Consider the following 22,384-nt stretch of genomic DNA (forward strand, 5'->3'; position numbering starts at 1 on the left):
TAAATATATTTAAAACTATAATTTAATAGTATACGTTAAAAATGCTGTGATGAAATATGGGGGTCACATAGCTGGTGCAATTTCTTGCTTATCTGGATACTCTATATCCGAGTTTCTCTAAGGAAAAGAGTTTCCAACTTCCGTACTAGAATCTAGAAAAAATACATCTACTATGCCTTGAGTTAGTTTTCTGATGTAGCTTAAATTGTAATCAAGGCATTTCTACATTTCACCAAGCCTCGTGTGGGGAGTATTTCAAGGCTGAAACTTTAAACCCACAAATCAAATATACTCCATCCACAGACTTTCAAACTGACCGATAAGTCGCGCCACAGCTATCGGTCAATCGGGATTTTGCGCGTGAGGCACGTGCCATCTCTGCTAGTTGAACGTAAACAACGTAAAATCGGGAAATTAGGAAAAGTCCAGCGGGGCGAGAAAGAAGGCAGATTCTGATCTGAGATTGTAGACGTGCTCCACCGGCGATGGACGTGGAGGATTCCGTGGCGAACGGAGCGGCATCCGCCTGCAAGCGCCAAAGGCGAAACACTGATTCCCAGAACGATGGCGAGCCTGGAGACGCGGTGCAGATTGGGTAAGTGTGGTGTCTTTAGTTGAGCAAGCTCTGCGACTTGAATAATCCATTGATTTTTTGCCCGTGGGGAACCAGTGAGGAGAACACTGTCGGCGCAAGCCAGCCTTCAATTGACTTCGACACAATTGCCCCTAACAACAATAACGGCGAGCGCTCGCTCCAGGATGAGAGCGAGCAGTCCGAGGAACATCGTGCTAATAAAGTTGGGCCTGAGGAGCTGCCGAATCCAGAACAGGCAGGCTCCTCCAATCTAGTGTATCAATTATCCCCGGAAGCAGCCTCCACCGTGCTGGCTTCTAATGAGCCAGATGCCACCGGTGGCATCGAGCCCAGCGACAGCGAAGACTATCCACCTACTTCACCGACGACAGGTGAAGCTTCCGAAGTCAGTTCACCCCGCTTTAATCCACGCAACATACCAGCCACGCGATCCTATCGCCGTATCAGCATAGAGCTAGTGGGCTCCTACTCGGACACAAGCGATTCACGAGAACAAGAGCTGGAGGAGGAGACCGAGCACGCAGAAGTGGACAGCGATGATGCGGCTGATCCGCATATAGCCGAGTCCGCTGACAACAGTTCCTCCAACGACGACTTGGTGCCCTATTCACTTTCCAGTGAAGATGAAACAACCACAGAGGTAAGTTGTTAAGCATTAAGCGATGGTAAGAAGTGTAGATTCTGAGGTTGAAAATTAAGCTTTTAAGGATGATTTGAGCTCCTTATAAATCCTTGCTAACAGGTTGAGAACTTGCAGGACGAGGTGGAGTTCAACGAGGACATCGACGACGATGACCGCGAGAAAGTGAATTCCGCAGTGAATCAGATGATGTGCAAGTGCAAGCCCAAATACACTTGGAACTACGATCAGGAGCTGTTGCAAAGGGAGCACAACATAATCAACCGGATTGACTGGCGTGGCGGCCACACTTCGGCTTCGAGCTTCGGCCAGGGCTACTACGGTTCCCGCCAAGTTGTGGAACAGATGACGCAGCTCAGTTCGCTAAACGTCCACGACGGCTGCGTCAACTCCCTAAACTTCAATCGGGCCGGCGACTTGATTTGCTCCGGCTCCGATGATCTCACCATCGTAGTCTGGGATTGGGCGAAAGAAAAGCAGCTGCACCGCTTTCGTTCCGGCCACAATATGAACATATTCCAGACAAAGTTTATTGACAGCGCCGGCTGCTTGGACATCGTGTCCTCCAGCCGTGATGGCCAGGTGCGCCGGTCCGTCATTCCGCCCTCCGGAGGCGTCACAAAGCCCATCCGCCTGTACACACACAGCGAGTCCGTTCACAAGATCATCTTGGTGCCGCACAACCGCCACGAGCTGATGAGCGCCGGCGAGGATGCAGCTGTTAAGCACTTTGATTTGCGAGCCAGCAACGCTGCCACCACGATGATGCGTTGCTTGTACAACGACGAAAATGAGCGTGGCCGGGTGCGCCTATTCAGCATCGCACATCATCCATATGCGCCCGAGTTCTGTGTCAGTGGATCCGACGACATTTTGCGCGTCTACGACAAGCGCAACCTAGAGAAGACACTCCACCAGATGGCCCCTAGGAATTTGCTCGAAGTAAGCTTGTGCAGCGCCCCAGGCCAGGCAGTCTAATCTCTTTTTTCTTGTCGTGTCCAGGCCAAGATCACGCAAATTACTTGCGCTGTGTACAACCACAGCGGCAGCGAAATCCTGGCCTCATACAGCGATGCTGGTATTTACCTGTTCGACAGTCAGAACTACAACAAAGGCGACTACTTGCACTGCTATAAGGGTCACATGTAAGTTCACCATGCCTCCCCCAATGTTCTGATATTTATCATCTCCTCTTTTCCATAGCAACAGCCGCACCATCAAGGGTGTGAACTTCTTTGGACCCAGATCGGAGTATATAGTAAGCGGCAGCGACTGCGGGAATATATTCTTCTGGGACAAAAACACGGAGGCGATTATCAACTACATGAAGGGCGACCACGTCGGCGTAGTCAACTGTCTGGAACCGCATCCCTGGATGCCGGTGCTGGCCACCTCTGGACTAGAGCACGACGTCAAGATCTGGACACCACAGGGACCTGAAAGGGTAGGTTCAACGAAAAAATGTGTACAAGTTTAATGTATGAAGATGTAATGAAATCCACTCTCCTCAGAAACTCTCCGAGGACTTACTGAAGCAGACGCTGCAGCGCAATTTCAGGTGCAACCTTGTGGACAGTGTTGCCCCCGACATCAACGATTTCCAGTACTTTATACGCGGCTTCCTGCAGGGCTCAGGAGCATCGCATCTGGGTCCGAGACATACGTCTTGGACAGGGGTGCGGGACAACAGCTCCAGTCCCAGCAACGGCTCGAATGCTTCCAACCCGAGCTTCCACCGGCGCAACAGCAACAGCTCCGACGACGCAAATGACGAGGGAGCAGCCGCGGACGCTGCGCTGGACACGCTGCACTGCCGCACGCAGTAAGCACTCCCCGAGGAGCCGTAGACGAGCTTCGAAAGCCGTCCTCGGCGATTATATAATTTTTGATATTATAACTACGTTAGAAAGCGTTTCTGAAGCTGTGAATTTGTAACCGTAACACATAAGTGCGCATATTTTATTTTTAAACAAGGTTTAATAAATGCTCATTGAGAATAATTTCGCGTCAAAAACTTTTATAATACTTTTTTGGGCCAATAGAGCTCAGTCGCTGGTCTGGCAGATGAGAGCCACGCTCCGCTTGACCCAGTGGGATGCCTTGACATGGGTGTTCAACAGCAGAGGGACCACGTAGTTTGTGGAGTGACCTGTCGTGGACAGCGTTCCCTTGCGCTCCGCGGTCTTATAGAGCGGGCAGCGGTACCGGGAGCCCTCGACGACATCGACGAGCCCGACGGGTCGGAAGAAGATCACGGGCATGGCATAGATGAGCACCTTGGGAAACTGCTCTACTAGCGTGTTCTCTCGCCACTCCCAGCGAGCGCCCTCCAGGTACAGTCCGTTGCAGTACACCCCGTCGTCCGGAGGCGAAGTCTTTGTCTCCACCTTGAGCACATCGTAGTCAAAGGTCAGCGTGTCGATGGGGATTTTGTACTTTCGGGCAAAGTTCTGCATGGCGCCCGTGAGGAAGGCCTGCGTGAAGAAGAATCCAGACAGCCAGAAGGTTGGTGGCTTGCCGTGATGATGCCAGTCGTGGAGCCAGTTGAGACGCTTGTACAGATCCTGGACGTAGGAGCCAAGTGGCTTCAGGCATGGGTACGACTTGGACATCCACTTGGTCGGGATGCGGTTGAACTTCATAGCCGTCATTACGTTTTCCAGGTCGGGCGTCATCACGATGATGCCCTTGATTCCCATAGCCAAATCTCGACAGGTGGTACGGATCTCCTTCTGCAACTTGAGAAAGCGTTCCATCTCCTGCACCACCACTGTGTTCATGGACTCGTTGTAGTCTACTGGGTACTTCTCCGCCGCTGCCTCGATGTCCATATCAGCCGGCATTTCGCGCTCGATTTGCTTGAGTGTGTCCAGGATTACCTGCTCAACACTAACTCCTGCGCCGGCGGATCCCGCAGCCTCGCTTCCCAGTAAAAGAATCATCGAGTCGAGCAGCGTCTTGGTCGTCTGCAGATCCCTTGTTATGCCGGAGTTGGCATGCAGGCCGTAGACCTCGGGTGGCGCCAGCGAGGGAAGGTTCTCGTCCAGATACCGCAAGATTTCGCGGTGCTCCGTCTTTCGGGGCAGGATGTAGCGATCGTCGCTGGCAAACCTATAGCGATTGTCGGAGACCGCCTGGGCATTGCAAAAGTCCGCCAAAATCGTCACGATTAGCCGGCGATCCCAGTTGTCCGTGACTCTGCCGCCGTAGTTGCACTCGCTGGTCAAATACGAGATGGCGTCGTAGGGCACGTGGTCATACTGGTTGAGCAGCATCTAAAGGGAGCACGGTGACATATGTAAATACACTAGACATATCTACAATATTATTATCCATATCAAACTTACGCTCAGCTGCAGCACTGAGATCTGCAGATCGGACTCGTTAAATCCGTAGGCTATGTTCCAACCCAGTGGACCGTACTTGCGCCGCTCCTGGACAACAGCATGGAAGAAGCAAATGCCGTAGAGCAGCCGTGTGAAGGCGCGATCCTGTTTGGCACAGCCCGTGTAGAACTCGTAGTCGTTAATGGGCTCCGAGTTGTAAGAGCGCATCAGATTTTCCTTGAGTCCGGTCGGCGGTTCGTTGGTCATTTTGACGCCGTTCTGCAGGATGGTCACCGGGAACTGTGGCGTAGGATAGGCGGTTAGCCAGATGCGGAAGTTGGCTGCAATGAAGACATTCGGTATTTAGGAGTCTATAGCTTAGATATGCATTGGAGGACACTTACGCGTGGTGTTAAAGGTGTCCATGTTCTCCCAGAGATATTCCAGGTAGGGCATCCAGGAAGCGGCCAAGTGGCAGTTCTGCAGGCACACCCAGTAGCCCATCTCCTGAGCATTCTTGATCAGAGCCGTGGCAATCGGTCCCTGGCCCTGGCCCAGCGAAATGCTCTGAAAGGTCTCCTCCTGGCCCATCTTCTCGGCGAAAGCCAGCAGGGAGCCCAGTGGGTCCGCTCCGGGTGAGAGGATGAACACCAGCGGCGTCAGAGCGGTGGAGTCAGCATACGACTTGGATATGTCGAACTCCGGCGGAGTCACATACTGATCGCCGATACTCTCGGCGATGAATAGCCGCACCGCCAGGAAAACAGAGTCGGGTCGCAGGGCCTTCAACACAATGATCTTCTCGAAGGCGGTAGTCTTATCCTGCCAAGGTGGCGGCAATGGTTGCTTCTCCGGGGAGGAGTGGTCGTAGATCGCCTGCCAGGCATGCAGATGGCTCTTGAAGTGGTCCACGATGCCACGCAACTCCTTGAGCTCCTCCAGACGGAGCACATTTAGCCACACGGTCTCCGTTATCCAGCTGGGATCCGGGTTCGGAGGTATGTTCGTGGACTCCTTCGCATTGGTGACCAGGTGGGCAAAGTGGCGCATTTCCACCTGACCCGTGCCCAGCAGGATGCGGGCAGTGAGGATAAAGGAGTAGAGCAGCTTGTCCTTCTCGAAAATGGATCGGCACACGTTATTGTAGAGATTCCGAGTGAAGCCATCCACCAGGAACTTGATGCGCCGCGGCAGATCCTTGGACTTGTTGGCCGTCTCAATGGAGTACATGTAGAGATTAATGTACCAGTTGAGTGAGAATTGGTACATGGGATCAATGTTGGGAAGATCCGTGATCGAGTAATAGAGGATGGATGAGTGGACTGCCACGGGCTTGTAGTTCAGCCGGAAGGCCTCGATCTTGGCCACTGTCTCCTTGGCTGCCTCCTGCTTTTCAACGATGTCCTTGGACAGCCCCTTGGAGTCGGCAAGGATCTGTATTGCTGCCTCGTTCTCCAGGATATCACCACCAGCACTGAGGGTTTTCAAAATCATGTTCTCCGCATCTCGAAGAGCTCCTTTATTGGCCGCCGCCTCCGTGGTGAGCGTGATGCGCAGCTCCTGCAGATCCGGCCGCTCCTTGGCCACCACAATGCTGAGGAGCTGATCCATCAGCGCATTCTGGGTGAGAGCAAAGTTGATGACGGTCACCTTGTTGAAGGTCTCCGGCAGAAAGTGCGGATTGCGCAGATTGCAGGTCATGTACAGGCGGAAGTTCGGATTAACAGGCACCACAGCCTCACCCAAGCTGATGTGCTTGATCCCGCCCTGAACGAAGGTCTGGCGCATCAGGATGGGATCGAGCGGCACCTCCAGCTCCTCCTGCACGTTCTCTATTATAACGGGTGTTCCGTACTCCAGCGCCTCTGCGATCACCTTCATATAGTTGCTCTGGTTGAACTTGACGCAGTTCAGCCGGTTCTTTCGCTCCATGTTCTTCAACCAGTTGTTGGCCTGTGCCTGCGGATCGATAAACAAGCTGTATCTGCTGGAGTTGGCCGAGATGATGGCGTTCTCGCTGGAGAACTCGTCGTTGGGCAGTCCGTCCAGCTGCCAGTTCTGGATGGTCACCTCCAATCCGAGCACATCCGTGATGGAGTAATGGGAGGAGCAGGGAATCTTTAGGTCCGTGACCTTCTTGAACCAATCCTTTACGCACTCGGAGCGGTACTGAAGATTCACGGCGGAGAGGTAGGCAATAATACCGCAGGAGATGAGCACATCCCCAGGCAGGTGGTCGTACAACTCCTGCAGATCCTCCGCAGCCTTGTTCCATCGTGACTTCTCCCCACCCAGTCCACCAATGAGAGCCTCCGCCCGGAGCAGCTTGTTGCGACAGTTCTCGGCGTGCTCCTCTGTCTTTTGCATCTCTGCGTTGGCCTTGTCTAGTTCGATGTTCAGCAGGGCCACCTTTTCCTCCAGAGCCAAGGCTAACGCACGCTTTTGTGCCAGGAACTCCATAGTGTCGGCGTACTCTTTCTCGGCCCCGGCCAGCTTGGCCTTTTTGGGAGCCACCACCTTTGCCACCTCGTCGTACATCATCATGGCAATGATCCACTGGCACAGGCCCTTGGCGGCACTCGAGGCCTTGGCCACCACCTGTGGATCAAAGTCCTTGTTGGGGATGAACTCCTTGCGGATACGCTTAACGATTTCTGTCGGAATATTGTCCTTGTCGAACTCCTTGAGGCCCGGAAGGAAGTTCATCTCGCCAAGAAGACGCTTACTCGGTCCCCAGAAGTCTAGGACCATTTTTCCAGAGGCTGGATCCGGAATGCGCTCGGCGGGAATTCCCTTGATCACACAGACGGCGGCCATTACTAGCTTAATCACGGGCGGCGGATTCTTCATCGACTTGACCAGTGTGATGTCCGCCGGCTTAAGAGTGTTCAATGCAGCCAGGGCATCTTCCAGGACGGGAATGGCCTTGGCCAGATCCCGTTCGCAGTCCTGCTTTAGAACCTGAGCAGCCTCGGCCTGCACGGATGCCACTTCTTCGTCTCGCTTCACCTGCTCGGCGGCAGCGCTGGCGGCTAGCGTCTCCTTGTTGATCTCCAGCATCATCTTTCGGGATGATTCGGCCAGGGCCACCAGCTTGGGTTGCAGCGCATTAAGATCCCTTTGCATGATGGAGATGGCGGCGGCTGCCTGGGCCAGTGTATCCAAACCTCCAATGTAACGCATCTTGGCCAACATGGTCTCACTCTGCTTGCGCTCGATGAGCGTCTGGAAGGAGCGGATCAGCTCGATGAAGGAGGCGTTCGTCTGGTAGATGTGGCGACCCGTCATCTGACAGAAGGCGCGCGTAGACCGTGCAGCCGTCGTATGGAAGTACTGGCAGGTGTCCATGATGGCCAGCTTGATGTCCTCACTGGGCACGTTGACATCAACCAGCGACATTTTAGCAATCATCTGCAGGGCCTCCTCGGGCCAGCTGTCGTACCAGTCGATGGTGCAGCAGTTAACCAGCGAGGGATAAAGGCGCACCCGTGTCCTGAGAGCGTCTCCGATGGGCGAGAAACTGAGGATCATGTGCAGCTTCTGCTTGCAGCGATCCACAAAGAAGGAGAAGACCTGCAAGGCGGAGACGTCGATGTTGCGATTGCCTCCCTGGGCAGCCAGACGCACCATTTCCAGGACCTCCTGCTTTTCGTCGATAGGGAAGATGTTGGGCACCTCGCCCTGGTTCAGCAGGCAGTCAATGTCCTGCAGGAATAGCTCCATCTTGATCTGGTTCTCGGTAATCAAAAACGTGGTGTGCTTGTTCATTCCGCCCGCCTCCTTTAAGATCGCCTTGATGTCGTCATGCCAGTCGTTGGCCCCGTAGTTTTTGGTGATTTCCGGCTGGAAGAACGAAGTCTGCACCATATTGGTCGCCAGCTTGGTCAGGGACTGGCGCCCGGATCCGCCCAATCCTATGATCAGAGCACTGGCTCCCTGGATGGAGATGATGCGGCATATGCGGTTCAAATGCTGCAGAGCAAAGGTGAACAAGGTAATGTCCATTTTGTTGCGTCGCGTCGAGTTGTAATCGTCCAGGCTGGTGAGAGCCAGGTTCAGAAACACCTCCACGCTGGGCACCTCCTCGTAGCGCCGCTCATCCGGCACGCTGTCCTCGTCGAAGTAGACGCCGAACAAGATGTTGCTGGCCGCCTCCATGGTGAACACCGCTTCGTCAGGGCCCTGAATGGTCATGGATTCTAGGAGGTCTATATCAACTCAAAGACTAATCCAATCGGACTTACCTGAACGCAGTACCTATCGAAGATCGTCTCCACCTTATCCTTGAAATTTGCCTTGAGGCACTCGTTGAGCTTCTCGAACATCCACTTGCGATCCACGTCGTCCACCAGACGGTCGTAGAAGACGCGCATCGCCTCGTGGTACCAGACGCGCACGAAGATCTTCTTGTCCGTCACCGACTCTTTCCGCACCAGGGTGCATCCGGTCACCACGCGTGAAATGTCTCGCAGATTGAATATGTAGTGCGACTTCGATGGCGTGGCCCTGATCTCCGACTGCACGCTCTTGTAGATGCTCTGCGTGGCGCTCACAATCTGGTTGGTCACCACGAACACATCCTGTCCGTGGCCAGCGCGTCGGAAGCCATTCAGCGCGACGTTCAGGAATATGCGGAACATACTGTCGTCACTAAAGGTGTTAATGGAATACACGTTGAAGTGGTTGAGGAAGCGAGCATAGACGTCCTGGCGACTGCCGCCGGGCAGGCCACATGCGGCCATGATCAGGACATTGTGGATGTAGACCTTGGAGCTGTCCTTAAGGTCATACACATGGCCATAGTCGAAGAATTGGCGCAGCAGCTCCAGTGGCGGCTGGGCACCATAAACCTCCTTAACCGGCATGTTCATGTCGTCTACGAAGAGCACACTCTGCATTCCCTTTGGCGGACCGTAGATGCCCCGCTTCCACTTCTGCAGCTTGGATATGAGCAGATCCTGGCACTGGTTAGCCGAGATCATTACCGTGAAGGTGATAAATCCCGTCTCGAACACCTCCTTGTCCAGCTTGTTCATCAGGTAGTTCTGCACATAGACCGTCTTGCCTGTGCCCGTTGGTCCAACGAGCAGCATTCTTTTCTTGTGCTCCACGTGCATCTTCAGCAGGTGAATGTAGCGAGCGGTGTCCACTGTTGGCACTATCACACCTGTCTTGGTCTCCTCGACGTCCATACGCTTGGCGAGATCCGGCCAGTACCGCCAGGCTCCACGCTGCTTGTACAGGAACACGTAGTCCACCAGCAGACCCTCTGTGGGGGGAGTGATCTCCATCTTGCCCAGCGGTTCCGGGGGCGGAGGATCAGTGTCCCAAAGCTAGGGAGTAACATTCGATGTACCCAGGTAACTAAGTTGATTTGCAGTGCCCATACCTTTTTCAAGAACACGTCGAACTTCTCCCGGGAAGCGGTGTCTAGCACTCCACCCACTCCCCAAATCAGAGCGAATAATATGGCCGCCTGGAAGTAGGTCTGGAGATACTTCTGGTAGTCCTCCGGGTTCTCCTCGATCGCCTCCGCGATCTGCATGTCGAACAGGTCAAAGGTGGTCAGCATGCAGTTGAACTCTCCAGGTTTGATAAACTGGCTGCAGAACCGCCGTACAAAGGTCTGGCACTGGAATTGAATGGAACCTTGGTCAGGAGGTGAGCTTCGTAGGCTGAGAAGAAGTTCTTACGGGAGGGAGAAGCCACTGCATCAGGGCCATTACGTAGGGCACGCCCTCCTCATCCGCCCATCGAGGATCGGCCTTCTTGAGCCAGGTTTTGGCAAAGGCGCGCCAGCCGAGCGTCGAAGGCTCCATGTAGATCATGCCACAGCGGGAAACGGTGGCTGGCGAGGCCTGCGCCAGGTCCATTACCTCGAACACCATCGACATCTCGTTGCTCATGGTGATCACCTCGCCGCTGGTCAGGCACAGCTTTTTGTTGTCGTCCAGCACCGTGTTCATGTTCTCAATCCAAACGGCATCCACGGGTCCGTCGAAGATGACCTGCAATGGTATGGAATTTGCTTCAATTGCAGATGGAACGGTTATTTAAAGGACTCACCCACTTCCTGTCCGGCGTGGGCGTCATGGCAAAGTCGCGGAAGATCTTTGCCACCAGGCCATCGGTCCACTCGTACGAGATCGGATCGAAGGAGCCGTATAGCTGGTTCATGGTAATGGACTTCGGGTTCATTATGCCCATTTGAACGTGCTGAAAGTAGTTGCTCTTGTGTGGCGCCTTGATCTTCAGCGCGGACAGGACTTTTGCGAGGACCTGCAGGGTCTTCGACTTGCCCGCCAGAGGTTCGCCCACCAGCATGAATCCGTGCCGCACGATAATCATTTCGTACGTCTGGATGACCTTGAGAAGAAAGCTGGGTGCGGGCTCCAGGACCTCCTCCAAGCAGACGCGCTTGAACTCGGTCTCCACCAGGGAGTAATCGATGTGTGGCAACTTGATGCCCGGGAATATGTCCGAGATGATGCCCTCGAAGAGGGGAACATCGAAGGAGAGGAATTTGGGCAGGTTCACGTCGATCAAGCTTCGCAGCAACAGGATGTCCTCCACCTCGTCCGGATATTGTTTCTTGATGTTGCCGCAGGCGGAGAGCACCGTTTTCACGGCTCGCATGCCGTAATCGTAGTGATTCTGGCTGGACAACTGCTCCGAACACAGTCGGTAGGTGGTCACAATCTTGACGGCCAGCTTGCGGGCATCCACGAAGCCGTACGAGTAGAGAGAGATCTCTCCGATCATGGCGTAATCCGGCACCATCATGGCCACAGAACGGAAGAGCACTTTCAAATTATCCGGCAACTCGGATCGGCCGGCATAGCCGGGATTCATGGTGATGCAGACGTAGCAGGCAGGGTTGAGGGTCAGCTCCGTACCTTCGAACATGAACTTGGTGGCGTTGCTGCGAACAGCTTGAATGATGAGCAGGATCTGTTGCGCCACCACGGACAGCACCTCCAGCTCAATTCGGTTGAACTCGTCGAAGCACGCCCAGGCACCGCACGAAGCCAATCCTTTGAAGAACTTGCCCATCGCCTTGTAGTCCAGACCGTCGGAGCAATTGAACACCTTGCACTGCACGGCCAGAGCCTTGGCCAGATCCTTGGTGGTCTCCGTTTTTCCCGTTCCAGCAGGTCCCTCCGGAGCTCCGTTCAGATGCAGTTGATAGGCTCCAACCAGGGTGCGGTAGCAGCGATCGGTCAGTGGGGTGATCACCAGGCGATCCGAGTTGCCCAGATACTCGTTGGCAAAGGGCACAGTGGCGTTGATGATTCTTACCCAGGTCTTGTCGTCCTCCCAGTAGTATCGCATCTGGGCCAGCCACTGGAAGTCGAACTCACTGCTGACCTTGTTCTTGATGAGATCCTCGGAAACGTCCTTGGCGTGGACATCGATCACGATCAGGGACTTAATGGTGATCCGGTTAAGGTTGCTAATCTTTGGCGAGCGCACCAGGGTCACAATGTCGTTCAGCTCCTTGGACAGCTCTTGGAAGAAGTTCATCATAATGGTCATATTCCCGCCAAATGTCCGGCGCAGGCATCCGTGGACACGGGATGCCCAGTACACCTGCGAGATGGCCAGCACCGTCATCTGTGGCCACTCCAGAACCCACTCGTGCCGCTTCACCTTCGGATAGTGGGCAAAGGATAGCTCGTTCTGGTAGCGCACTGCCTTGAGCATCTCGTCCTCCACCCCGATGAGCCACTTCTCTACACTTCCTCCTGCCGCCGCTGTGGACACCTGCTCAATGAACTCAATCGTTTCCTTATCACTGCTGATCATGGCCAGCACGTTCTTGGCCGCATCGAACTCCAGGCTATTGATGCCCTCAAAGCACTTGCTCAAATGGGGAAGAACGCGCAGCGGATCTTTGGTCTCTGAGAGAATCTCCAGCATTTCATCGTTGGCCAGAAAGAAGAAGCGCGGGAAGTAGAGACGCTTCTTCTCCAGGTAGTTACTCACGCCGGTGGCGATGTCCTCCAGCAATTCATTGGCCTTCTGCAAGGACTCCAGCAGACCCGAAACTGGAGCTGTTTCCATCACCAGCGGTTGTCGGAGGACCAAGCCCATGTTCCTGGTATATGTCTGCTCCACAATGACGAAGAGACGACCCTCCTCCGGCATCTGGGCCACGATGTCCTTCGAGGAGAAGATGGGCAATAGGTACAGATAGTTGGCCTGCACCTTGCCCCACTGGTCCAGTGTTTCATTAACGCGCATGATCTTCTCATACCACGCCCGCACCTCCTCCTCGCAGGGCTTCATGAATGCCGATCCGCGCATGACAAGCGTCTTGAGAATGTGGTCATCCAGCAGGGCCTGAATGTCATCCAAGCTGCTGAGGATCTGCACGCCCGTCTCCTTGTAGGGACCATAGGGAAATACCCTGGTCTCCCACTCCTTGATCATAGCCTGCAGGGCGTTCCACAGCTGCAGCTCTTTGTTGGCTCCGATGCTGATGATTTCAAACTGGTCGAGGATCGGGTCCAGGCCAGAGTTGAGGATCTTGCGTAGTGTGGTCCCTGCATCGGGTGTTACGTCGAATCCCGCAATTTCTGACATCTCCTTCCAGTGCCGCTTGCGCAGAGCAGGATTACACATGGTGTTCACTATAAACACACCAGTGGTGAAGTCTTTGATTGACTGTATCATCGAGGTGCACAGTCGCAGGGGCACTGGGTGCTTAGCCGGATCTGGATCTTCAGTTTGACCCTGCAGGAAAGTCAATGTGGTATCACAAAATGGTCAGTGGTCAACCAGTGGTCTCACCTTGAATTTGCAGACGGGATTGTCGATTAGATCCTGCTTGATCTTGACCCTGTAGTACTTCTGGTTCTTCTGGAACTCCTTGAGGTAGTCATCTGTAGTTCGCTCCACGAACTGCGGCTCCAGGTACTCGAAGGGTCCGTCGTTCCACACGCTCAAGTAACGCTGCCATTCAATGCAGCATCTACAGATGGAAACGGTTCCAAGTTTATAAATGAGATCATTGGTTGTTCCTTAAAGATATATCACTTACTTCATAAGCTCGGCAAAGGGGTAAACAAACGTTTTGATGATATCCAGCTTGGGATACTCGGTCAGGGCGACCTTGAAGAGCTTCTCCTCCTTGTTGATCCACGCCACGTAGTCGTCAAAGGTCTTCAGCTGGTCTATGAAGTTCTGCAAAATGATGTAGCTGTCGCGGAACTTGTCCGGTCGACTCATGTCATCAATGACGGCCAACTTGGGCAGCAGCTCATCAATGTCGGAGTTTAGCTTCTTAATGACCTCCTGCAGGTGCTCCTCGAACGTAAACTTGAACTGCTCCTGCTGTGAGGCATTATAGTCGCAGATGTCGTTGATGTCCTTGATCCAATTGATGGTCTTGATGGTCAGGTCAAAGTGGTATTTGGACATTTCAGTCAGCTCCACAATATTGGTTCCCACTTGCAGGCAGTATTGGATGCGGTCAGTCAGCTCGGCGATCTTGTCTTTCTTCACGTGGATCATGTACTCAGCACTCTCGAGCAGCTCCTCGGTTGATTTCGGGATCTCCAGGGCCCGGTACTTGATCTTCTCGAACTCGTCACATATGTCCACCTCGGCCTTAATGTGCTCCCGAATGATGATTGTGGTGATCTCGTGGATCAGATTCTCGGCCAGGGTGCGGAGGCCAAATATGGCCGGCTCGTTGTGTATAACGGCCATCACGAAGTACTCGGTTGCGGGCTCGCTTCGCAGCATTTGAATGAATCCGTAGTACATGTCGATTCGGGCAAAGTACTCCTCAAACTCGTGCGGCTCGGACAGAAACTGGTTGAGGGCATCTCGCTCCTGCCAGGAGTACAACGCATAGTACTTGTCCCGGAAGCCCTCGACGTACTGAATTACCTCCTGGTAAGTGCGAAGGATAATGTTCTGAACCTTGTCTATCACGTCCTTTAGAAAGTTTTCATTCATCTCGATCTTTAGGTAATCGTTCACCTTCGCGTACGCAGCCATCGATGTGAGTGTCTGCACCTGCGGCTGCAGTGGCTCCATGCGGTAGCCCACCATCGAGATCTCAGTAGCGATCTCGGCGAAGGTGCGCAAGATGGACCAGGCATTGGGCCGCGTGTCCAGATCACTGGAGAACTCGGACCACTCCAGTGACATGCGCATCATGGGCATTGTGCGCGGGTGACTGCACATCCGATACATTTCCTCGAAGGTGCGGATCTTCATGTTGGTCATCTCGCGGTTCATTAGAGCTTCCATGGCGTTCCAGGACCGCTTCCATGTGCTCATCGGCATCACCCGCTTGCGCATAAGCTTGCGCAGCACCTGCACAATCTTTGGGTACCAGGTCCACCTCAGAAAGGTGTTCACCTTGTCCAGTTGGTTCTGGATGTACTTGTGGTAAAACTTGTAGGACAACGCCTCCCGACCTCCCAGTCCCAACTGTTGCTGCATGGCGCCAGTGGCCAAGACGTAGTTGAAGATACAGGCCAATCTTGGCAGTTCTCCGACGGATATGTTGAGGATGGCTCTAAGCGGGAGCTGCAAGATCAGTAGCTTCTGGGCTATGCGTCGCCGGTTCTCCAGGAAGTTGCTGTAGTTCTGTGTGCGACCTGGTCGCCGAAAGCCGATGTCAGGACGGGGCAGTTCAAACTGGGCCGGATCCTCGTCGGAGAACTCAGGATGGCGCAGGATGTTCTTCATGCTGTAGACCTTCATAAGTCGGTTGAACTCCTCGTGGACGTCGTGCATGTAGGCCTGCACCAGCTCCGGGTACTTGTTCTTCAGGCGCTCCGAGGCGAAGCTCAGAATCTTGGCCTCCGTGCGTCGCAGCATAGGAGGAACCACAATCTTCCTCACCTCCCGGCGTAGGTTGTCCTCGTAGTGGGATTGGGGCAGGAGACGCATGTCTGGCTCCGGCTGCCACTGCTGCCGGGCGACCCGCACCTTGACATCCGCCGCCTTTTGCTTAAGGAACTGATAGTGCCGGCGCTCGTGTACCTCGCTGATCCGGAACTTAAGCAGCGGGTTCTTCATGTACGGCTCATTGTCGTACTTGGTGATGTCCGAGGCCGGGCGGTGCATCCGCTCCAGCTTCTTGGTGTACATGGTCGAGCCTTCTTTGGTTGGGATATCAAAATGCAAGGAATCGGATTTAATTCTCCGATAGTTATTGTTGCTAAGGCGACTTGTGTTTGTTTGTTCGTTTCCGGGGGATGACTTCCGGTTCGACGACCTTGGAGGACAACTACCCACAGGTGTTAAAGTTTATGTTTATTTATTGATCGATAGCGTTATCAATTCGATTGAAAATGACATTATAGATACAGAGATTAACAACAGTTTAGCAACAATAATAATAGTTACAATAATAATTACATAACGTCTCGCTCCTCCGATTGCTATCGAATATACAAAATTCTAAAACACCCGAAATGTTCGTCAAAAAACAGCCTTAAGTTTATGTCCTACTATAACTTCGCAGAATGAGGGACTGGAAACGGGGTTGAGGGGCCGTTGGGTGCAGGGGCGGGATGTGCTTTTATAGTGTAAAGCGCATTACAGTTGTACGTATAGAATTACAAAACATAGATGAGCGTGTCTCTCCCACAATAGTTTCAATATATTCGTATCAAAGAAATTGCACGTGTTTGATTTGACATTATTTAAATTGGCTTCTTGTGTGAGTTTCATGTTGTGTCTAGGTACTTTAAAAACGTTTTCATATCTCATACGCAACTGCTTCTGTTCAAGCGTATCTCCTTTGGCCCTAAATCAAGAGAATTTAGCGATCTAATTAGGTGTTATAACAAAAACTATACATAACTATTCGCTTTCGATATCAAAGTAAATTCAGTCATTTCAGAACTGATCGTTAAGCTACGATGGGCCGACCCAGAACAGGCCTGATAGTTCGTAATTATTGCGTACCTACATACCTACTGGGGTAGGCGAATATGCATATTAAACATTACATAGCCTAGGGGCAACAGTAGTGATTGACTCTAGTTCGCTGCGGTTGGGATTCATTGGTCCTTCGGCCGCTCCACTCGCTACCTTTCGAACTGCAGGACGTAGTCTTTGAGCGGGCCAGGCAGGTTCAGGCAGTTGATGTTTTGGGCCAGCTTGCGGTTCATCGCCTCATAGATGGCCCAGCGGGATAGCTGCTTCAGACTGCGCGGCCGACGGTAGAGGGACGAGATCAGGGCTATCAGCTGCTCCGTCTTCTTACTGGGCACCTGTGCCACGTAAAAGTTGTGCAGGGACTTGAGGCAATTGAAGAGCGGCTCGTGGTGCATGGTCAGGTAGAAGAGGTGGATGACGCGTGTATACGTCGCGTTCGGATCGTTCAGGATGAACTCCTTCTTCGTGATCAGGATGATGTAGTAGAAAAGCAGGTAGCACGAGTTGGTGCGAAACGAACTGCGAAAAGTTGCCAGCTCGTTGGAGAAGATGGCGGTGCCGGGGGTGGTCTTTCCGCTGAGCACTATGTTGGGGTCAGCCCCGTACTGGATTAGCGTCAGAGTCAGCTCGTAGACGCACTCCATGTCGTGGCAGGTGCGCACGTTATGCACCATGTCCATCACCGCCTGCAGAATGTGCTGATATGTCTTATTGCAGTCCAGGCCGTGCTGAAGCAGCATCAGTAGGATGTTCTTGATGAAGTCGAAGTTTGTGCGCTTTTGAGCATCACAATTAAGCGTAAAGTTCTCGCTAACCGTAAACACGAGCACGTGCAGTGGTTTAAGGTTAGCGCGGTAGGAGCAATTGGGATTCGCTCCGTGCTGCAGCAGCATGCGGATGCAGTTCAGATAGCAGACCTGAAACAAGGGATTAGCTTTGGCGTAAATAAAATGTAGTGTAAGACACAGACCTTCATGGAGTGCGTGAAATGATGCAGGTGATCCTTATTAATTAATGGCACTAGCAGAACCATAATGGGCACAGAGCCATCCCTCCCGACGATGTTGGGGTCTCCTGAAAAATGCGGCATTATGTAAACTGCTGGAATATAACTGATTAACCAACCATTCTCCTTGATAAGCATGCTGAGCAGTTCGTAGCAGACTTCCCAGTCTCGCAGGTGTCGAAACACACAGGCCATGGCACTGTTCCCCGCTTGGTTAATCGATTGCTTGGCCCCGTTCTGCAGCAGAAATCGAACTAGGTGCAACACATCCCACTTGCTCCACTTGTCGTATCCGTACCGGGCTTCCTCCAGGGCATAGCGCACTATCAGGGCGTGCAATGGAGTGTTTCCCAACGAGTCTGGTGCGTTGATTAGCTCTTTGCATCCTCGTTCCAGCAGAATGCGAAGAGTGGTCAAAGTGTCTTCAGCAGATTTACGAGCAGCAAAAATAACTAAAAAAAAAAAGAACCATTGTTATTAAAACGTCTGCATCAAAATCTCTCTGTTCAGGGAATACGAACTCACCCACATGCAGCAGTGTCATCTGTTGGGTGCAGGTTCGTACCGTTGTAATTGCACCCTGATGAATGAGTAGCTCAAGAAAGCGACCATCATGAAGCACGGCATGGTGAATCGGGTAATACTCGTCCATGATAAGATTGATTTCCTCCGAACGGGTGACCACTAGTTGCTGGACGCAATTCCAGGCGCCGCGTTCGCAGGCCAAGTGCAGCAGGGGCTTCTTCACGCGGAAGGGGATCCACGGCTCCTCCATCTTTTGGGTGAGCAGGCTTAGAACATTGTACTGATCTCCGTCGATTGCGTAGAAGAGCGCGTTCTGTAGCTTTGTGTTTAGCCGCTCGCTGACGTCGTCCACGTTGTTGTGCCATTTGCCACTCTCCTCGCAATTTCTCGTGTGGGCGCCAGGAAAACACATCCGAGTGTCCACGTCGATGCGTGCGCCATGGCGAAGCAACAACTCCACGCACTCCTCGTAGCCACGCAGGGTGGCGATGTGCAGGGGCAGGGAGCAGGGCGAGCGGTTAACGTCCGGGCGGTGGCGATGCAGCAGCCATTTAGTGAGATCGATGTGGTTGAGGCCGACGCTGCGCTGCAGGATGTTGTAGCCATAGTCATCATGCATGGCCAGGATGTTCTCGTTCTTTGGGATCTGGATGAGCAGGCTCTCGAGGGTCTGCAGGGAAACCTTCGGATTGGCGCGCAGGATGTCAAACAGCGTCTGTATGGTTTCCTCGGTGGCCTTGGACAGTTTCCCGTCGCGATGCGAGAGGAGTGCGGATCCGGAGCGGAAAACCTGGCTCACGGAGCCGCCCATTGCTCTGGCTTCTCCCTTTTCGTCCGTCTAGCACTGCACAGACATGCTAATATCTCCTGCGACGCAGTTTCCGTGGAAGATCGCTAGAAGGCGAAGTGCGTATCACTTCCGAAACCGTAAAAATCAATACGAGCCCTGAAACAACCGCCCAGATCAGCACTGAACGACGGCTGGAAGGAGAAAGGCTGCTCCGATGGCTTCAGTCACAGAATCCCACATCCCGGTGGCTCGTTTTTAGGCTAGATTCAGCGCATCCGGGCATTTCAAATTTATCACAATCAAAAAACACTTTGGGATTAAATAAAGTATATTATAGTATAGGATTTCTGAGGGCCTATCGGCAATCGATATCAGTTGGTTGAACATGGTATCGTTAATCGATAGAAGGATATCAAATTCTAAAAAAGCGCGAAAGTTGGAAGCATTTACTTAACTTTAAAATAGAGTGCGGAAATAATGAGGGCACATTTACAGGAACTAATTCGGGAACAAAAAAAAAATGGAAGCTGTTTTATCTCCATAAAATGAGCTAGAGACTTTGATTATAGGTTTCGATATTTACGCTTATCGGCTATCGATTCGCAGTGAGTCAACAGTGAATACTGGAACTTAGTTACAGAATATGTCAATATTAAATAGAACCAATTATTAATAATAAAATATTAACAAAAGCGAATACTTTTATGTTTCCAAGTCAAAAGTAACGTTGGTTATCCTAAAACATTTTCCCTCACATTACCAACGTGATTTAAGAAAAGCTGTTTGCCTTAGCCTCTCCTCTCTGTAACAAATTGGCGCTCAAAAGTAAACGAGCGTCTTGGAACATAACTTAGTTTGCTCCTAAAGATATCTACGGAATCATGACCAACCGCCTGGAGACCAAATACGAGAACCTGAGCAGCATTTTTCGGCTAAAGGGACATGACTACCAAAAGCAGTTCTGCCACCTGTATGCCCATCGCTTGGCCGAGATGACGCGTCTCCTAACGCCGCTGGCCCAGAAAAAGTGGGGCAGCAAGGAGCCCATCAAGAAACTGTGTGAGCTGCGGGGCGAACAGGACGTGCACTGCATCCTTATCGGCACCATTTTCAAGCATCAGGCTCACAAGCCCAGTATCCTCCGGGACATTTCTGAGGAGAATCAGTTAGCGCCACAACCGCCAAGACAGAACTACTCGGATCCGGAGGACAAGATTGTTCTCGAGGATGAACTGCAGCGGGTTCGACTTCAGGGCGAGCTAAATGGACAGCTCTTGGCCACTGGAGTTGTGTGCGCTGCCCTCGGTGGAACAGACAGCGATGGATTTTTTAACGTGGAGGATATACTCTTTTACGAAAGTGGACCTCAGAAGCCACTGACCCCCATTAAAAGAAGCCGCCTCCTGGTGCTTGCGTCTGGGTTGGACCAACTGCAGGCCCACAAATTTGTGGAGGCATTGAATCTTTTTCAGTACTGGCTGGCCGGCAGTCTTGGCAACAACAAGGAAGCGGGCTCCATGGTGCGTCTTATCGTGGCTGGAAACTCGGTGAGAGCCAGTGCCATGGCACATGTGCCCACCCTCCAGGTGGCACGCACCCAGGCGAACGCCAATGACACAGTCCAGGCCGTGTCCCAGCTAGATCAGTGGTTTGCCTCATGGGCACGCAGTCTGCCCGTCGACATAATGCCGGGAGCCTACGACCCGGCCAACTTTATGCTGCCCCAGCAGCCGTTCCACAAGTGCATGTTTCCCCAGGCTGCTCAACTGGCCACCTTCCAGGCGGTGACCAATCCGTACAGCTGCCGGCTGGATGAGGCCCTGGTGGTGGGCACATCTGGCCAGAATGTATCGGATCTGTTGCGCAGCACTTTGCTGGACTCTGCGATGGAGGCCCTACGCTGCACCCTCACCTGGGGACACGTTGCTCCCACTGCACCGGACACTCTGGCCTGCTACCCGTACATCGACAGTGATCCCTTTATCCTGCGCGAGTGTCCGCACGTGTACTACGCCGGCAACTGCGAGTCCTTTGCGACCGAGCTGCACGAGGGCGCCGAAGGCAAGCGCACCCGCCTAGTCTGCGTGCCCAGCTTTAGCAAAACGCAGAGTGTGGCCGTTGTGGACCTGGATACGCTGGATTGCCGCATGGTCAACTTTAGCGTAGATGCAGAATAAGAAATTACATTAATACAAATAATACACCCTGTTAAGTCTTGAGAATCACTGGTTTTATTCGCTATCCTAGTGCACCACGGGGCCCAGCGGCTCGCCCCTAATGTTGGCCAAATCCAGGCGGGAGTCGATGGTCTCGTCTATCAGTCCGATCACCGCGATGTTGTCCCCCCGGATGATGTGCAGCCCCAGCACGATTTGCTCGATGCCGGAGGTGGTAGAGAAGACGCGCTCATGGCACTCGTCTATGATAATATTGATGGTCTGGTCGAATCCCTTGAGTGTCCCGATGAAGTTCCGTCCGTCTGCCGTAATGATGGAGACTGTGTGATTGATATACGACTCCAGACCGGACATTTTAGCAGTCTTTCCTTGATAACTTCTCCAAACAGAACAAAATAAATACTAATTGTGACAAGAGGCTAGCGACGCGCTCTCCGATAACGATAACTGTGCCGCAAATCAGCTGTTTCGGCTCTAGTGCTCATGTAATCGGTGCTCAACCTTCTATTTTCCGAAAAAATTAAATTAAACTGATTAAAATGCTGCGTCGCCTTGTGCAAGTGGGTGCCCGTGAGCTGAGTCGACCCCAATCGTCAACCGCCAGTGCGGAAAAGTGGGACCTGTACGCCGGAGTGCTCGTAGAGCGTCTGCCTGTAGTGTCCAAGTCCCTAAATCCTCTGGAAAAACAGTTCCAAGACTTGCTGTGGCGCGTGGAGTACGAAAACAGCCTGAAGTCTGATCATGAACTCAAGCATGAACGTGAGATCGTCCAGACGGAGCTCATCAAGCAGGGTAAAATCCAGGTGGACTTGGAGGACGCCGGGTCCAAGCAGACAGCCCAGGATCTCAAGGACGCCTACGTCGAGGAGCTGAAGAAGTTCCAGCTGGGCTCCCGAACCACGCCCGATGACAAGGCCAACAGAACCACCTCCACGGACCGCTGTCTCGATGACACGCTCTACCTTTTGGTACAGCAGAAGCTGGGCCAGCAGGAGCATCTGATTCTACCGCAGGGAAAGCGGGAGGAGGGAGAGTCCATGCGTCAGACGGCAGAAAGGGTGCTCCGCGAGAGTTGCGGCCAGGAGCTGCAGGTTCTCTTCTACGGCAACGCCCCAGTGGGCTTCCACAAGTACAAGTATCCCAGAAACCAGCGGACGGAGAGCGTCGGAGCCAAGGTCTTCTTCTACAGAGCATCCCTGCGGTCCGGCCAGGTGCCTGAAAATCTAACCAAGTTCGAGTGGCTGCCCAAGGAGGCGCTCAACGGAAAGCTGACCAATGCAGCCTATGCCGAAAGCGTTAAAAAGTTCTTGTTGTAATCGTAATTGTTAAAATTGTTTTGATATCTAACAGAAAAATAAAAATACATCAGAGTAATAGCTTATAACTGCATTTCATTTGAGAAGAATCAGCTGAGATGA

At 52.8% G+C, this 22,384-nt stretch overlaps 6 protein-coding genes across 7 annotated transcripts; 3 read left to right on the top strand and 3 right to left on the bottom strand.

Annotated features, from left to right (window-relative positions):
* Positions 1–253: 253 nt before the first annotated feature.
* On the top strand, positions 254–3,235 carry LOC117139096 (DDB1- and CUL4-associated factor 8). 2 transcript variants are annotated; one of them, XM_033301224.1, is made up of 6 exons: positions 254–595; positions 671–1,235; positions 1,338–2,177; positions 2,238–2,380; positions 2,439–2,679; positions 2,747–3,235. In XM_033301224.1, the coding sequence occupies exons 1-6, from the start codon at positions 486–488 to the stop codon at positions 3,059–3,061; spliced, it is 2,214 nt and encodes a 737-aa protein (XP_033157115.1). In that variant the 5' UTR covers positions 254–485; the 3' UTR covers positions 3,062–3,235. The 2 variants fall into 2 exon arrangements, with proteins under 2 accessions (XP_033157115.1, XP_033157116.1); XM_033301225.1 differs by having other exon boundaries at positions 256–595; positions 1,353–2,177.
* A 2-nt stretch (positions 3,236–3,237) lies between these two features.
* LOC117139095 (dynein heavy chain 12, axonemal) lies at positions 3,238–16,068 on the bottom strand. Its single transcript, XM_033301223.1, has 9 exons — positions 13,605–16,068; positions 13,355–13,535; positions 10,628–13,297; positions 10,255–10,569; positions 9,951–10,193; positions 8,806–9,894; positions 4,966–8,743; positions 4,583–4,902; positions 3,238–4,510 (listed from the first exon to the last, which is right to left on the bottom strand). Exons 1-9 carry the CDS (start codon positions 15,671–15,673, stop codon positions 3,281–3,283), a joined length of 11,895 nt encoding a protein of 3,964 aa, XP_033157114.1. The 5' UTR covers positions 15,674–16,068; the 3' UTR covers positions 3,238–3,280.
* Positions 16,069–16,165: 97 nt separating this feature from the next.
* Positions 16,166–19,148, bottom strand: LOC117139098 (ankyrin-3). The gene is made up of 4 exons (XM_033301226.1): positions 18,000–19,148; positions 17,594–17,926; positions 17,439–17,542; positions 16,166–17,385 (listed from the first exon to the last, which is right to left on the bottom strand). The coding sequence occupies exons 1-4, from the start codon at positions 18,808–18,810 to the stop codon at positions 16,618–16,620; spliced, it is 2,016 nt and encodes a 671-aa protein (XP_033157117.1). The 5' UTR covers positions 18,811–19,148; the 3' UTR covers positions 16,166–16,617.
* A 250-nt stretch (positions 19,149–19,398) lies between these two features.
* On the top strand, positions 19,399–21,011 carry LOC117141828 (DNA polymerase delta small subunit). The gene has a single exon (XM_033305481.1). It carries the CDS (start codon positions 19,671–19,673, stop codon positions 20,964–20,966), a length of 1,296 nt encoding a protein of 431 aa, XP_033161372.1. The 5' UTR covers positions 19,399–19,670; the 3' UTR covers positions 20,967–21,011.
* LOC117141834 (U6 snRNA-associated Sm-like protein LSm8) lies at positions 20,998–21,402 on the bottom strand. The gene has a single exon (XM_033305490.1). It carries the CDS (start codon positions 21,318–21,320, stop codon positions 21,033–21,035), a length of 288 nt encoding a protein of 95 aa, XP_033161381.1. The 5' UTR covers positions 21,321–21,402; the 3' UTR covers positions 20,998–21,032.
* An 11-nt stretch (positions 21,403–21,413) lies between these two features.
* LOC117141832 (39S ribosomal protein L46, mitochondrial) lies at positions 21,414–22,342 on the top strand. The gene has a single exon (XM_033305487.1). It carries the CDS (start codon positions 21,506–21,508, stop codon positions 22,280–22,282), a length of 777 nt encoding a protein of 258 aa, XP_033161378.1. The 5' UTR covers positions 21,414–21,505; the 3' UTR covers positions 22,283–22,342.
* The last annotated feature ends 42 nt before the right edge of the window (positions 22,343–22,384 follow it).

The sequence above is a fragment of the Drosophila mauritiana genome, chromosome 3L (assembly GCF_004382145.1).
Source record: "Drosophila mauritiana strain mau12 chromosome 3L, ASM438214v1, whole genome shotgun sequence".
Taxonomy (NCBI): domain Eukaryota; kingdom Metazoa; phylum Arthropoda; class Insecta; order Diptera; family Drosophilidae; genus Drosophila; species Drosophila mauritiana.